Below are 15,762 nucleotides of genomic sequence, written 5' to 3' on the forward strand. Positions count from 1 at the left end.
TTATTTCCTACCACTACCTTAGACGATGTCCAGTTCCATGAGTAATAAGTCACCATCTCTCCCATTATGTTAAATTTCTGTACATTCCTTGTACGTGGGTCATGACATGAATCTGACTTCAACTACAAACAATCTAGAAAGGGTCCCCTGAATCTCAAGGTTTACAAAATATCTTGTCTTGCAAATGACTCATTCTTGTCCTCTGTCTCCTCCTTGTCAGTCAGGGCTGAAGAAAACATCACGCTCTTACATTCTGGAGGGTCCTGGAGTATCGATCATATTATCCCTCTTGTGACGAGTTTCAATGTGGATGACATGTGAGGAGTGAGAAGTATGTGATCTTTCAAATTAATTATTGATCCCTATACGCTGTGCTGCTGGGTGTCAAAAACACAAGTTAACTTAAAAAGGAGGATAAGGATTTATATATATTAGGCGTATATGTGATTTTGGTACCTCATTACAGTCGATGCCGTTGTTGACCGACCAGGTTGTCTGAAAATACTCCAACATTCGTTGCTTGAGGCTCTGCGGCAGATGATGGACACGTATGAAGTCCTTGAGGTCTTTGGTTCTGGTGTGGTACTGGGACCAGCGGGAGTACATCCTCTGGATAATGGCTGTCACATTACCAAAGACCAATGCATGCATGAGTGCTGCAGGTATAAAGAATGAGAGCAAGAGAGACAAGGACGGGATAAGGGAGAGTTAGACAGGGAAGAGATAATGGAGCATAAGTATGAATGAAGTAGACTGAAAGGGACTGTGAAGCAAAATGGGAAAATCTTTTGGATGCTACTTTAATTTTTAATTTAATGTAAAAACAGTGCCAAAGTGGGAAGGGGCTGTTTCAGTTACAGTGAGGAGAGCAGTGCCACATTTATGGGATGCACTCCGCTCAAACCAGGTCAATGATGCAGTGAGAGATACAACAAGGAGCAGTCATGTTCTGTCTTGTTTTCATGGATTCACACACAAACAGACATCTCAAAAACAGACTCCTGCTAGTATATTATGCTTGTATCGATATTGCCAGTAGATATTTTTAAACAAAAACAATTTGAAAAGGAATAAAGCAAGTTCGTATTTAATGTTTGCTGCCACGTTTGATTGATGAGAAATCCCTAGAGCAATGATAAAAGCTCCATAGTGGCAACTACCAACATGACAGAGGCAAGAAGGAACCACATAATCTACTTTCTAAAAACCTTATTTCTATGAGCAAAGGAAATACTTCTGACATGTAAATGTGATTAAACATGATTCTTATTGGAAGCTGACAATTTCTGTGATCAAATAAACAGACAAACCACCCAACCAGCTAAATATTATCTTATTATCTTAATATTAACTGATTTGAGTGGCATGACAGAGACCTGCCATTTAAATGCCCAGATAATATGTATTCTCCTAATCTCATTCAGTTTCCAACTGCGTCACAGGTGCAAGTCGTACACGTTTGGTCATGAAAGCAAAAGTGTGACTGTTGTACCTCTGACTCCTTTTTGTGACATGTGTCAGTGTTTAACAAAAAAAGAGTTTTTAAGTCACAACATTTGAAACTGAACCATTTTGTATTGTGGTTCGGTAACTATTTATTCCTCTTTAGGCATACAGTTATTTGTATTATGAAATGCAGAATAAAAAAAGATTTGCTATTCAGTTCCTTCTAATGAAGCAATTATCAAATTCCTTCTACAAAGTCACTACATTTGACCTATGCTTTGCTATAAATATGAACAGGTCCTTTGTGTTAGTTTTCATTTCACATTAGCACACAAGGGACTGTATGGGAGTGTGTGTGTGTGTGTGTGTGTGTGTGTGTGTGTGTGTGTGTGCGTGTGTGCAAGAATGCGCATGTGTGGTGTGCATCTGTGACTGCTGCTGCCCCCAGGCAGCCAAGGACATTTAACATTTAGCTGAACCAGAGTGAGGGGTGTCCACAGGGAAAACCCCACCACGATTAACTCCCTTCATCCCCAAAAACCAAACCTATTGTAAAGATCCAGTTTAAACCAGATAAGACCATCTTGCAAAGGTCTGCTCAATATAGATTATACAGGCCAATGGATTATAATGAAACTACCTGCTTGTGCAAGTGTGTGTTTTCTTTGGCCACAGATGGACCAGGAAAAAATCTGATTTTGTTGATATTGCTATTGAATTTTTAAGCCAAGACATGAAGATTATTTGTAGATGTACAGTACTGTGCAAAGGTTTTAATCAGGTGTGGAAAAATGCTGAAAAGTAGGAATGCTTTCAAGAGTAGACATGTTACTTAACGAAATGCAAAGTGAGTGAACAGGAAAAAATCTAAACTGGATTTGCCTTCAATACACCATCAATTCTTCTAGGTACACTTGCACATAGTTTTTGAAGGAACTCAGTTGGCTCACCCATCTTGGAGAGCTATCCACAGTTATTCTGGAGATCTCAAATAATCTGATATTCAGAACACTTAACAGACACATAATCACTGGTGTGTGTGTTCGGTATACCTCCAATCAGCATGACGCAAATAGAGAAAATTTTCTCTGTGTCTGTGTTGGCCGACACGTTGCCGAAACCCACACTGGTCAGACTGCTGAGGGTGAAGTAGAGTGAGGCGACATAGACGCTGCGGATGGAGGGACCGCTACTGGTCCCGTTCACACCTCCTACGGCATAGTATGGCGACTCCAGACGCTTCCCCAACTCATGGAGCCATCCTGTTTGTAAAGATGGTGTAAATGGGGATATCAACGGATGAAAAGACAAATGTATGGTTATAGCTAGTTAGTAATGCACTTTCATTGTGTTTTACCAAGCTAATAACATTGGCCCACTCTATCTGTGAGAGAGCTTAGGAGCCAAACCTGGGTGAATCATTTTTGAGAAACCATATCTGTTCTGAGCAATATCTACAGCAATTAATAAAATATTCAAAAGGAGCCTTATTGCAAAAATGCAACTATTTCCACAAATTTTCCACACATTTTCCAGTCTTCTTGTATTCCCGAAGAACTAGATGGGATCGCTTCAAGTGCACCATGATTAGTTTTTACTTTTTTCTTGGATACAGTGAGCTGCAGTGGTCATCGCAAAGCCTGGTGCAGTGAAGCATGGAGATGCAGACAAAGCTGACAACATTGTTTCCTCGCTCTAGAAACTGGTAAGCAGTGTTTTCCTCTGTGCCACATCCAGAACAATGGATTTAACAGTATAACAGATCAAGTGCTTGGTTACCAGAACTGATCCCTGGTCAGTCAAGTGTGGAGACATGCAGCTGATCCCAGGAGAGTCTCCTACAGACACTGATGAATGGTAATTGGATAGAAGCCCCTCATAGCTGCCTGACTTCAACGCTCAGTTCGGCATCAGAAATGCATAATTAGGACACAACACATTAATCCTGCCTCCTGTACTGACCTGACACTGAAATGCAGTAATTGGCGAATAGAAATCTGCATTGTTCTCATGACCCAGTCAATGCTGACCCGGAACCATTTAGGAAGACAACAGATAGAGGTAATTGGTAACAGTACAGCTCATCGATACTGACCAGAGATCAGCCCAGGGACCTCATTATATGAGGGACATGGAGACTGAGGGGAAATTATGAGAAGAATCATGCCATTCGCTCAGTCAATTTTACAACACACACAAGCACCTGCATGTAAGCACACACACAACTTAGGAGTCAGTCAAATTGATGAGGAAACATAAACTTTATTGATCAGTTTACTGAAATATTAAGGGACCCTGACAAACATGTAGTACTCTTAATGGACTGCAAATACCTGCTCTATAATATGACAACATGTTGAGGCCATCGCATAGTTACCAGTATTAGCAAGGACCTCTCTATTCAATATTATGTGTTTCAAACCCACATAAACTGTATGAGGTGTCTTTTCGATTGCTGTATGATGACTGTAATGTTACTGCAGGGCTCTGACACCAAACAATGCTTATATATTTGATTTAAATCCTAGTTGTACATAAACATCTGCCTTAATAGCTTGAAAACCTGCAGGGATGAGGTCCATAATGAAAAACAGATGTACAGGTAAATATCAGATCTTACCAGCTGAAAAAAAACCTGCAGGTTGAACGCATCAATAGCTTTTCAGAAGCATTGATTGTTTTGAAAATAATGAGCAATGAAAATGCATTGCACCAGAGTATTGACACGTTAACCAAAGCCCCATGCACAACGTGACAGTTGAGATGAAGCAGAAATTATATCTTACTACGAGAAAGCAAAGAGCAGAAAAATTTAAGGAAAGAGGAGTCTCCTACATGAAATGTATGTGAGTTTTTTTTATTAATACTAGATGCTATTTTTTTTAAACATTCTAGCTTTATAGCTTTTCATTTTGGGCCACAGACCATGAGAATTTATTCTACAGATTTTTCCGAATAAAAGCCCAGTGTTTCCTTTATATTGATTCAAAGCTTGACAAAGCTGGATAATGGCTCCCTCAGCTAGAAAAATATAGATAAAATGAACACACTTCATCTGGCCGCAATAATACCAAAGTGTGCATCAAGGGCACAACTGTCTGTCTGTATGTCATGCTATGAATATCCATTTAAGATCCATTCTGAAACTGCCACACCCGAAGTGAACTGCAGCTGTGATAAAATCCCTTGCTTCTACAAAATCTCTCATTTTTTTTAGTCTCAATCTACTATTGCTTTTCATTGCCCAGCCCAACATCATCATGGTTGATGCTACATGGTCCTCATCCCTTTGGCATCATGTACCAAAGCTGACAGTGTCTTGCTGCAGGCAAACTTCACATGGCATTCAACTCTCACCAAATCAGCAGGTAGCAGCAGCGGTAGTCTTTTAGATTCACACTTTTGATGTGTTTTTTTTTTTTTTTTATGTATTGCTCGCACACAACTTGTACAGCTTTTTACACTCCTATGAGCTCTGCTTCCTCTACTCCATTTTCTGTAAACAGACCTCGTTACGTACTGTTTACCCTCTCTTTTTTAAATCACAGAAACTAAATCCCTATTCAAACTGAATTATGGAGGGAAACCCTGTAGTTGCATTCATTGTAAATGTCATAATTTGGTGTTTCTTTTGGGATACTCAGAGCTAATCTGATATTACCAAGCAGTAAATTGAGGGAACATGGATGTGAAATTACACATGTACACTTCATATCACATTCATTCTCGGTAACACTAGTCTAAGCTCCAAACACTACCTCAAGATAGACCTCCTGGTTTTGGTTTAGTACACTGGTGATGTGGCTCTCACTACAATTCTCCATTTAGTTTTAAAACATCAACAGTCATCAGTGTGTTGGGGCATGGCATCATTTTCCTTTACTCACCTATATCCCAGTTATAGGCGTTGGCCTCCATCTCCATCTTGCCAATAATGTACCAGATGCAGGCCATCCAGTGGGCCAGGAGGGCGAACATGGACATCAGCAGCGTCAGTACCACTGTACTGTGCTGCGAGTATCGGTCCATCTTCTGGAGCAATCGCAGCAAACGGAGCAGACGTACTGTTTTTAACAGGTGGACCACGGACACCTGGGGACAAAGAACAAGGTCCCACTTGAATTTATTTTTAGGATGCATATGGCAATTTTATCAATTTCATGCATTTTTTGTCATAAAGGGAATTTCCTGATGACGTTTCACAGGTGTCACAGTTTGCATTTGTAAAACCTACATTGGAACTGCCACCATGTACTACCAAACCACACACCACTTATCTTCACTGTATACTATAGCTATAGTTTCCATGAGATTTTCTGGTGTTCGGCTGGAGGCAAAGTCAGAGAGAGAGACACAGATATAAAGAGAGTGAAACACAAACTAAGAAAGTGAGGAGCACAGACTGCAATCCTCCCCCTTTTACAGACGGTAAATCTCATGGGAAGAGCGATAAACCAGCATTATACACACACACACACGCTAATACATAATTGCATACACAGCTCTGCCTGAAGTGACAAAAAGCTCTTAACCATGCTCCATGTCCTCTCAACATTAGAGGCTGCTCTCAGATTCTATAATTAGAACTTGACAAATGCTTGTAAACACATCAACAATATGATCTATATGAAGATTTCCTGATGAAGAATCCTTGAATATAAAATTACCTATTAAAGCAATCAGGCAGTTGCTCACAGGTGTGTTTGTTTTGTTTTTTAATCCTCACCATCACCCTGCAGTGTTTCTCTACTCCAGTTCTCTTCCGTGCTTTGTTCTTCCACTCTTAACAAATCAAACTATTTTTGCAACAAGCTTTCTGCTTCCTTCTACTGACTTTTCACAAACAATGTTAAGTCCCCCTTCATACCCTTCATTTGCTGTAGGTGTTCACCTGCTCCTCAAGCAACAGTCTATCATTTGGGCCTTCCATCGTGAAGGTGCATTGGACATAGAACCCCGCCCCAAACACATACATACATTTACGATGACATGGAGGATATTTGTAACTTGAGGATGTACGGGGTGTTACATGTGTATTTGTGTAGTGTATGAAATTACAAATCTACCATGTACTTTGGGATGACTCGAGACTGAGAAAGTGGGACAGAAACATTAAAGAAAAAATATATAATGTAATAACTACAATAAATAGATGGGGAAAGAGGGAGGGTGTGGGATATAGGCAGTAAATGAATGATGAAGAGGAGAGGGAAAATGTTTGTGTGTATGAGAGAGAGAATTACACAATCAGATCGTTTGAACAAAGCTAAGACGTGGAGTTTGGACAGTCCTTACCAGAGCTATTCCTACATCTCCAGCATGTTTTATGGCGGTTTTCCCAAACTGTGAAAAATAGAGAACTGGTACAGCACGAGGGGTAATGAAGCCTCCTACTGAGCCCTGGGGAGAAGCTCCATCTAGTCTGCACCATCTATCAACACCCTGCAACCCACCTAAGGAGAGAACAGGCTGCGCCACATCCCATTCTTCTCCAGCAGCATGGGCAGTAAGCAATGTAATGTGCCTTCTCCTTTAACTTTTCCGTCTACTACTTCCACCTCACCCCAGCCACTCACATTTGCATTTTCTCTGCTTGTCAGGTGTGAAATTTACATTTAGCTACTTGATTGCTTACTTTCTCTCTGCTTCTTAAGGCTGTATTTGTGCACATGAGACTAGAACTTTACAGAAATTCTCATTATTTCTCCCCCTGCAGCCACGCCTTCAGCGCTACAAGCCAATCCCATGTGCGTGACTGGTCACACTTTTTATTTTATTTTATTGATGCAGCAGTATTGGACCAATAAGAATTCATTACACTATTATCCAATATCAACTAGGCCTCCAGGACCAGGAGACATATTTATAGGAGCTTTAATAATGACAGTAGCAGGTACGTATTAATAACAAATGTCTGTCTTTGGCCCTGGTGTGAATGCATAATCACCAGAAGAAGAATTGCATCTTACTGCTGACCAATTTGTGTAGATGACTTCACTCAAGAAAACTAAAAACACATTTTTGGGATACGTTTCTTCATATTAACCTTTTGCTCATTTTTTGTAATTAAAATTTTTTAGCAGCAGCTCACACAGAAAAACACCCTGAGAATCAGGTGATAGTCAAGTATAGAGGGGATGACCATAGATAGATGGGAGAACATGAGGGAGGGACACTGCTGAGGCCCCTTGGCTCATTTTGGTGAAAGATGGCATCTGTCCTTATAGGGAACATCAGTGTGAATGCTCCGTCCTTGGAGGGGACATGACGCAGAACGCTCAGCAATTACCTGCCATTCCCCCTCTGCCCAGAGGCAGAGGGGGAATGGCACGATATTGCCCAGTAGCCCAAACCCAAATCCTGACCTACAGGGATTGTGTGGTATTTCCATTAATAGAGTCTGGAACCAAACAGGCACCTTCGCCTAGAGCAGCCTATCATTGTGCCCAGCCCTCCACCACCCCTCCCCTTCATAGTATGAAAGACATCTATTCTTATTTTGCTCACACTTTCTTTCATAGCACTTTTTTGGCCACTCCTCCTGCGCTTTTGTAATAATTTTTTTTTGCCTTTCTCTGTTTTCTTCTCACTCTACTTTCTTTACAATAGTTACTGCTCTTTTTTGTTTTCACCTGTCCTTTCTTCTTCTTCCCTTTCTGTAATCTTCTCAGTCCTGTTAAAGAGAGCTCCAGGTAACTTCCTGTTGTTCTACCAGTCTGACGATTATTTAAGAAGTGGAGCCAGCAACATAAAGCAGTCAAAGCATCAATTTCTCTAAATTAGAGGCCAAAAGCAAAAATGGCCATAAGCAACTGATCAAAACCTCCCTATAGTGTAGTGCTTCCATTCTGTGATATCATTCAGCCGGGGACAAGACAAGAACCTCTACCTAATTGCTACTCATCTCTGTTTCTTCCTCCATTCAACTATTCTTGAGGGGGACATGCTTTTGACTCAAGCAGAACAGAAAAAGGTTTTAATGATACAGGTTTGACTGTTTTCTCAGTGCTTGAACAGTATGTGGAATGAATCAAAGAGGCGCTGGAGCTGTGCTGGAAACACTCCATGTAATCTATTCCTATGAAATGTCCAATGTGCTGGAGGTGTTGCAATTTACGATGGGCCAATGTGTTGACAGGATTAGAGAGTGAGATTTTTAGTATTCAAAGTCATGTCATTAACTAATACTTACATTTCCTTATTTATTCTTCCTTTCATGGTTCTTATTACAGTATTTCTTTCATCTTTTCAGAGAATTGTATGTGAATATAAAATACTGGTTGGATCTAACATGTTTATTTGATCATTAAAAGTTTAAATCAAAAAAGTCAATAGCATGAGTGACAAACCCAACAAAACACTTTACAATTTGAATATACAGTGGCTTACAGACTGGGTTTGATTTTAAACCCCAGACTGTCGGATGTTGTAAACTGATTAAGCAACAAGCCAATGGCTACTCACCACGCTGACTTTGAAGGCATAGAGCAGATCAAACGGCAACGCGGCCACCAAGTCAATGATGAACCATGTGGTCAGGTAATGGATGCAGATCTGTCGAGCATCAAAGATCACCTGGCCCGACTTGCTGACATAGGTTGTACGAAAATTACAAACAATGTCTGGCAGGAAAACAGAAAGACGAACAAAGAAAGCTGGGTGTTTGTTTATAGTAAATGCTGGTTATTGTAAAATTTCAAGGATTCATGTAGTACATAAATCTGATCAATTAGGTTATAAACAATTCTGCAGTTCTGCAACTAACCTATGATGAACAGTATCTCCACTGCGATATCACTGACTGTTGTGCTGCGGGTCAGGTCATCATCATCACCGATGAAGCACACATTGTAGGGCACCGTCACAGCAACGTAGAATGTGGCAAGTAGAATCAGCCAATCCCAACCAGCTTTGAACGTGCTAAAGTGTAGTAAGATGAATTTGGACTTCTTGGCATCTGCTACCTTGTACTCTGGCAGAGCAGGTGGATCCCCAAACACGTTCTGGACAGGACAGGATAAGAAAACACAAGTATTACAACCTGTGACATCCACTTACTAAATAACACAAACCAGCTTTCCAGGTTGATTGTTAAATAGAATCACAACATATACAGTGTTATCATGCAGGAACGGCAGGTCTAAAGGGGGTATCTGCTACTGTATCAGCAGAGCAATAACGCAGGGTAAAGCACAGCAGTAGGGCAGGTAGATTTTGTTAAAATAGAATGACTTCATTCTCATTATATCTCGTAATATTATATCTCAAATTGTTATTGTGCAAATGTCAGAGAACACAGATATGTGGGAGAGATTTTTCATGTGCAGAAAGTTTTGAACATTAGCAGAAAAGCTGTTGAAACGTATTTATTAAGGTGCACAGGATATTAACTGAATTAAATGAATGGAGAAACAAAACAGGAGAAACATATTTGACAGCAATACAGAATGCCTGAGAGCCTTACAGCAGTATATTACACTATATTTTTATTTTTTGAATTGTCACCTATATTTTGTGTTTCCTTTTATATAAATAAAGACATTTCCTCGATGAATCGGTGCAATAAAATTCACCAGAATGCAGGAAATGAAGTGTTTAAAGCCTAAATTTTTCAGGGGGAGGACTCCCAGAACCCCCTCTTAAATCCATCGTCAACCGCTTATTCTGCGTACAGGGTCGCAGGGGGGGCTGGAGCCAATCCCAGCTGACATCGGGCGCAAGGCGGGGTGCACCCTGGACAGGTCGCCAGTCCATCGCAGGGCCACACATAGACGAAGAACCACTCACGCTCACACCTAAGGACAATTAAGGTAATCAACCTAGCCTGCATGTTTTCGGACGGTGGGAGGAAGACGGAGCACCCGGAGAGAACCTACGCAGACACGGGGAGAACATGCAAACTCCACACAGAAAGGCCGGGGCTTGAACCCACGACCTTCTTGCTGTGAGGCGACAGTGCTAACCACCGCACCACCGTGCATAAGAGATTTGTCTTGGATGGTAGGGGAGGGATGTCCGACCGATTTTGGTGGGCCAAAAATGCCAGGGCCGATTTTTTGTCCTAGTCCAGCCCTGCTTCATCATGTGACATCCTGTCCCATTATTTGAAGTGTCTGATGATACCTTGTTGAGTTTAATCTTGCTCTTCTCTTTGCTGTGGAGGTGACCAGAGATGTGGTAGAGCACAGTGCTGCTCCGCAGACGAGCTGAGCTGAATGGAGAGCCTGTTTTCTCCCTGCCGCGCCGTCGCTCTGTAAAGACACACATACACACAAAAGTTGGTACACATCCTCTCTACAATACTTTACCCCCCAAGGTTAACTCCTGATGAATGAATCAGTCATTATGCATGATGAAATACATAATATTCTGTCCTAAATAGAAAAACATGAATACGGTATGCAACAGGAAGAATGTGTCATTTCTGAGCAAATTGAACAATTTCATCAAGTGAAAAATAAAAACGGGCTATTTACTTTTTGCTTTTGAAAATGTCAAAGAACATGTGTTACCTGTTTTGATTCACATTATTCAGTCATAAATATTGGTTGATGATGTCTTATTGTGTAAACACTCTCTCCAGCAAAACAGCACAATTTCCAGCTTTGATAAGTACTTCAGTTAAGTATAGTACGGTAGATTTTCTATTGTCAATTGCTATGGAGTGGGCTTCTGTGTGCTTGTTGGCATGCTTGTGTGTGTTATTTATGTGTTTTGCAATAGTAGATAAAGTAGATGTTCAGACCAAGGAGTTGCGTAATAGGAGAAGGCATTTTATTGCTGCTTGGTTCTCAACCCCATTCTCTCTGCTGTGAACCCACAGGAAAGGACTAGGGCCAGATTGGCTTGAGGGGGGGATAATGGCAATATCAAACCGGGAGAATAGAAGTGATAACTGCTTTTGACTGTCCTTTAGAAAGTGTGTGCATTATGTGGGTGTGTTGTGAGTGTCTGTACGGACCCCAGACGAGGCGAACAGACAGGGCCATCCATAACACGGTGCAGCCTTGTGGGACGCGACACGGCAGGAGCACAGAGACAGAGACGTGCTTATTTTTAGATCTAATGAATTTCCCTCTGCTTTTATAGCCTTTCTTGTGGGGGGTAGAAGGGGAACATAGGTGGGGAGGGGTGGGTGTTGTGTATATGGAAGGAAGGCGACAGCATGTAGGGCAGGCAGAGGAGGTGGGAATGGATATCCTGTAAAAGTAGCTGAAATACATGAGAAATAGGGGTGATAGAGAGAGAGAAAGACATGTGAGGAAAGGACGCCAGAAAGCAAAAAACAAAACCAGGAGTGAGAGTTTGGTGATGACATAAAAGGGAGAAAATAGAGCCAATGAGGAGAGGAGATGGGGGGTGAAAAGTGGGGAGACTGTTGACGCCATAGACAGGGTTTCCCTTATTTGCACACACTGTCCACACTGTTCAGACAAAGATTTAACTGGGTCACGTCTGAAATGTCCGTCCATCCTTGAAAGGCTTCCCCAGCATGGATGGAAATGTGATAGCTTCTGCATATCTCCAGGTTGTTCATATTTACAATTCTATGCGCCTTTAATAATTTTATTTTTGTCCATAATTATTGTTAAAATAATTTCCCATGCACTTTGTACTTACTAATTCCCCTGCACTCGTTTAAACACACAAAACCAACCACATCCCTTTCTACATCTGCACAGGCCACGATATCAATATGCAAATGTTTTGTGAGTCTCATTTAAACAAACTTGTCAGACCCAAACCCATTACAGTGAGATGTCTCTGTCTAAAGGCATGCTGCAACAGCCTCTTTCCTTTGCTGTGAAAAGCATTTCATTAAGTGGGCAACAATAACTTTACTCTCTGTTTCCTTCCTTATTTACAGTAATGAGAGTAATTAGGCAAATCCAGGGGAGGCAAGCCTGAGATGAGATAAGTCAGTTGGCTGACTTCACAGACAGCATATACACTGACCTTCTCCCTCGCTTTGTAGGTTACTTTTGGCTTTAGCTTAGGAGTTGCCCTTAGGGTAATCCTTTGAGGAAATTGATTTTGAGGGCAGAAATTTGCAACTGTGTTTCCTTTAGTTGCTCTTTGTATTTACAAGAATGAATACAATTTACTGGAATGGCAAACATGAGGGGAGGTTCTTGCAAAAATATTAGAGTCCTCAGCTCCTTTACAAATATCTATTTTACATTGGCAAATATATTTTGAAAGCCATTTAATGCCACCAGAATTGAAATGTTTTTATCAGGAAAATTATTTTTATGAACACTTCCACCACGTTACAAAATATTCATAAAGAAAATATACGGAAATGTTCGCTATTTCATTTTTTCCAACACTTTCTGCTCTTTCAATACAAAATCTGTGTGTACATAGAAACTTAAGCACTATTAATGTTTTATAGTTATGTTGAGGCACTCAGAGCACTTCACTGGTCAAGGTTATAGGGAACGATCGATTTTGGTCTTAAATAAAGAAAAAGTCAACAGTTTTTGAATCACGAGACAACACATTTTTTCTTTATTAGCAATTAACCTGTGTTTTTGTTGAATAAACCCAAACCCTTGTCTATTTGTGGGAGTTTTGCACTATGCAGCCAACCATCCACCCCAACCACCTAGAAATTACGTTTCCCTTAGGACGTATTTGGCAAGACAATTAAGTAATAAATGTAATTTTAAAAAGACAAGCTGGATTTGAAAAGAACCACAAACCTATGCTACCGAGCACAGATGTCAGGTTCCTGTAACTGTGTCAATAAAACCTAAAGCAAGACTGAAGTGATTGTACTGTGATCTTACCACCCTTCTGATGAAGAAATCAAAGTAACACTCGTCTCAATCACATAGCACTTCATGAGGTACTCAACTGCTCAGAGCCAGATGATCCTCCAGCAGCAGAGGATGGCCTTGACAATGACACCATTCCACCAACTAAGGGCGCTATCACTCCTAAAGGTCTGGTTTGTTGAACCAATGCGAGGATGAGACATTGTTTTCCTGCTTGTCCAGTGCGGTTCACAAAGGCTACAACTCAAATGGTCCAGAAATTATAAATAAAAGCCATGTGGTGGAAATGGTGTTTATTAGAGAGAGTATTGGTCATAGTTCGGTTGGTGTTGGTTTGGAGCAGGTATCAGCAGACTTCAGAGGATAAATAATGCATGCATTTCATAGAAGAAACTCAGATGGTCTTATCACAGATTAAACCATGAATTGTTTGCATTTGTCATACAAATTGGACCAGTGAAGTAGGTGGGCCATAATTGCAAACGTTTGCCCATGCAAATGTCTAGTAAAGGCCTGTCATTAAACTAGCTTATGTTTAGAATACTTATGCATCTCCTTGAATGAATTCATAAATGCATATATATCCCTCCATTCTTCATATATAAAAAGTTAATATATCAAAATATGCTGATCTTTCATCAACAATAAAGAATACTTATTATAATAATTAACGTATTATTATTATATATTGCATATATTTATTGTTTTAGTATTTTTATAGTATCTCTTTCATATTTTGATTGTAATTTTTCTATTCTCTAGATCAAGTGAGCGTTTGTCCTTCTGCTCCCTGGGAGGTTTCTTACCTCCCTGAGCTCAAGACCTGCATTACCGTTTGACAGTTGTACCACCGCAGTCAAACTCCCCTCCTTCTGTTCTTGACTGTTGCAGCACTGTACCTTTTTTCACCCCACTCTTAATGTATGTACCCAACACCAAGGCATATTGACAAACAGTGAAAAAAATATAAATAACAATAATAAATTAAATAGTACAGTAACAATACGTTGGTACTATTTTAAAAGACACACACACACTGGTAGCTTCCTGGGATTGGTTCATATGGTGTTCCTACCAGAAATAAACTGCTCCAGAGTTTTGACAGCGGTCTGAGACCACCTCTTCGAGGCGGACCCAAGTGCAGTGGCTTGGTCTGCACCAGAGCTCGAGTCCAACCCTCACACCAACCCAAACGAATCACACTAAGGGGGTAAATGCTCCAGGGTTCGGTTCAACCCAACTAAACAAGATCAGTGTGAACACGCCCTAAGAAAAAGGTAAAGCACTCTATCAAAGCCATGAGGGGTGGGAAAGCTGCTGGCAGGTTGCCATGGTGAGATGCTGAAATTCGACCAACCAAAGTGCTCTGAGACCTTTTCAGAAACATCTGGGAGGAAACAATACCTGAAGACTGGAACAAGGGCCTAATTTTTAAACTCCCCAAGAAAGGCAACCTCCAAAACTATGACAAATGGCAGGGGATTACACTGCTGGTTGTAACGTCCAGGATCTACTTGGCAGAATTCATTCTGCTGTTGATCAGAAGCTGAGACAGGAAGGAAGCAGAGAAAGGGGTTGCATAGATCACATCTTTGCTCTGAAGAACATCATCAAGCTGTGTATAGAATCAAACACACTGTACATCAACTTCATCAACTTTTGGAAAGCCTTTGACAGCCTGCATTGTGACACTGTATGGAAGATCTTGAGAGCATATGGAATTCCTCCAGAAAGGGTCACACTGATGGGGTTGTTCTATTGTCACTTTGAATGTGGGAGAAAAATCTATTCTTAGATGCATCAAGATGCAGACGTGAACGATTCTGAATCAATTCACAAATCAGTTTTCTAAATGATAATTGATAATGTCATTTTGATGGAAAGCAAAAGGCAGTCTGTGGCAAGCACATAACACCAGTGTTCCCTGATATTCAGCACACTTGCTGAATGAATCAGCGCTGCTACGAAAATTTCACACGATCATTAATATCAATGGACAATTAATGATTTTCACTCGCACACTGTGTGCGAGCATGGTAACACTCAACGCTTGCCTATCTTCCTCTTCTCATTCTAAGGACATCTCCTGACAGGTGCTCTTATAAGAGCAGTGTAAAGTATTTTAGGGAACAGTGTCTGATGTGTGTGTGGTGAGTGTGTGGGTGAGCAAAAGCAAGAGAGCGAGTGGCAGAAAGTGACGGTGAAAACTTGAGAAATAGAGGAAAGGATGGTGACCATGAAGGAGCTCAGGTTAGTAAAGCAAATTAGGGATGCAAACTAATCCTTTTAAGCTAAAGTGAAGATGTTTTTTTTGGATTTTAATGTGCAAATGAAATGCTTTGTAATTATCCAAAAATCCTGTATAGAAAAAAATGCATTGATTATCGTTTTATAATCACATCACAGCCTTCTGAATCATAGGATTGGACCGTGTCTCCTATTTTCGTCCTAATTGCCATTGACTGGATTATGGGGAAGACAACAACTGACAGACCCAGGGGCATCCCGTGGATGAAAATCTAGACCTTCCTGACAA

The 15,762-nt window shown here is 40.7% G+C and overlaps 1 protein-coding gene across 1 annotated transcript in view; it reads right to left on the minus strand.

The window, feature by feature from the left end:
• Nucleotides 1-15,762, minus strand: part of kcnh8 (potassium voltage-gated channel, subfamily H (eag-related), member 8) — a 54,691-nt gene that overhangs the window by 21,586 nt on the left and 17,343 nt on the right. The window contains exons 4-9 of the mRNA XM_046059165.1: nucleotides 10,570-10,697; nucleotides 9,212-9,449; nucleotides 8,911-9,068; nucleotides 5,334-5,538; nucleotides 2,499-2,708; nucleotides 457-656 (exon numbers count right to left, since the gene is read on the minus strand). Of these exons, the coding sequence (XP_045915121.1) occupies nucleotides 457-656; nucleotides 2,499-2,708; nucleotides 5,334-5,538; nucleotides 8,911-9,068; nucleotides 9,212-9,449; nucleotides 10,570-10,697 (1,139 nt within the window). The remainder of the gene's footprint in view (nucleotides 1-456; nucleotides 657-2,498; nucleotides 2,709-5,333; nucleotides 5,539-8,910; nucleotides 9,069-9,211; nucleotides 9,450-10,569; nucleotides 10,698-15,762) is intronic.

Source organism: Micropterus dolomieu, linkage group LG09 (genome assembly GCF_021292245.1).
Source record: "Micropterus dolomieu isolate WLL.071019.BEF.003 ecotype Adirondacks linkage group LG09, ASM2129224v1, whole genome shotgun sequence".
NCBI lineage: Eukaryota > Metazoa > Chordata > Actinopteri > Centrarchiformes > Centrarchidae > Micropterus > Micropterus dolomieu.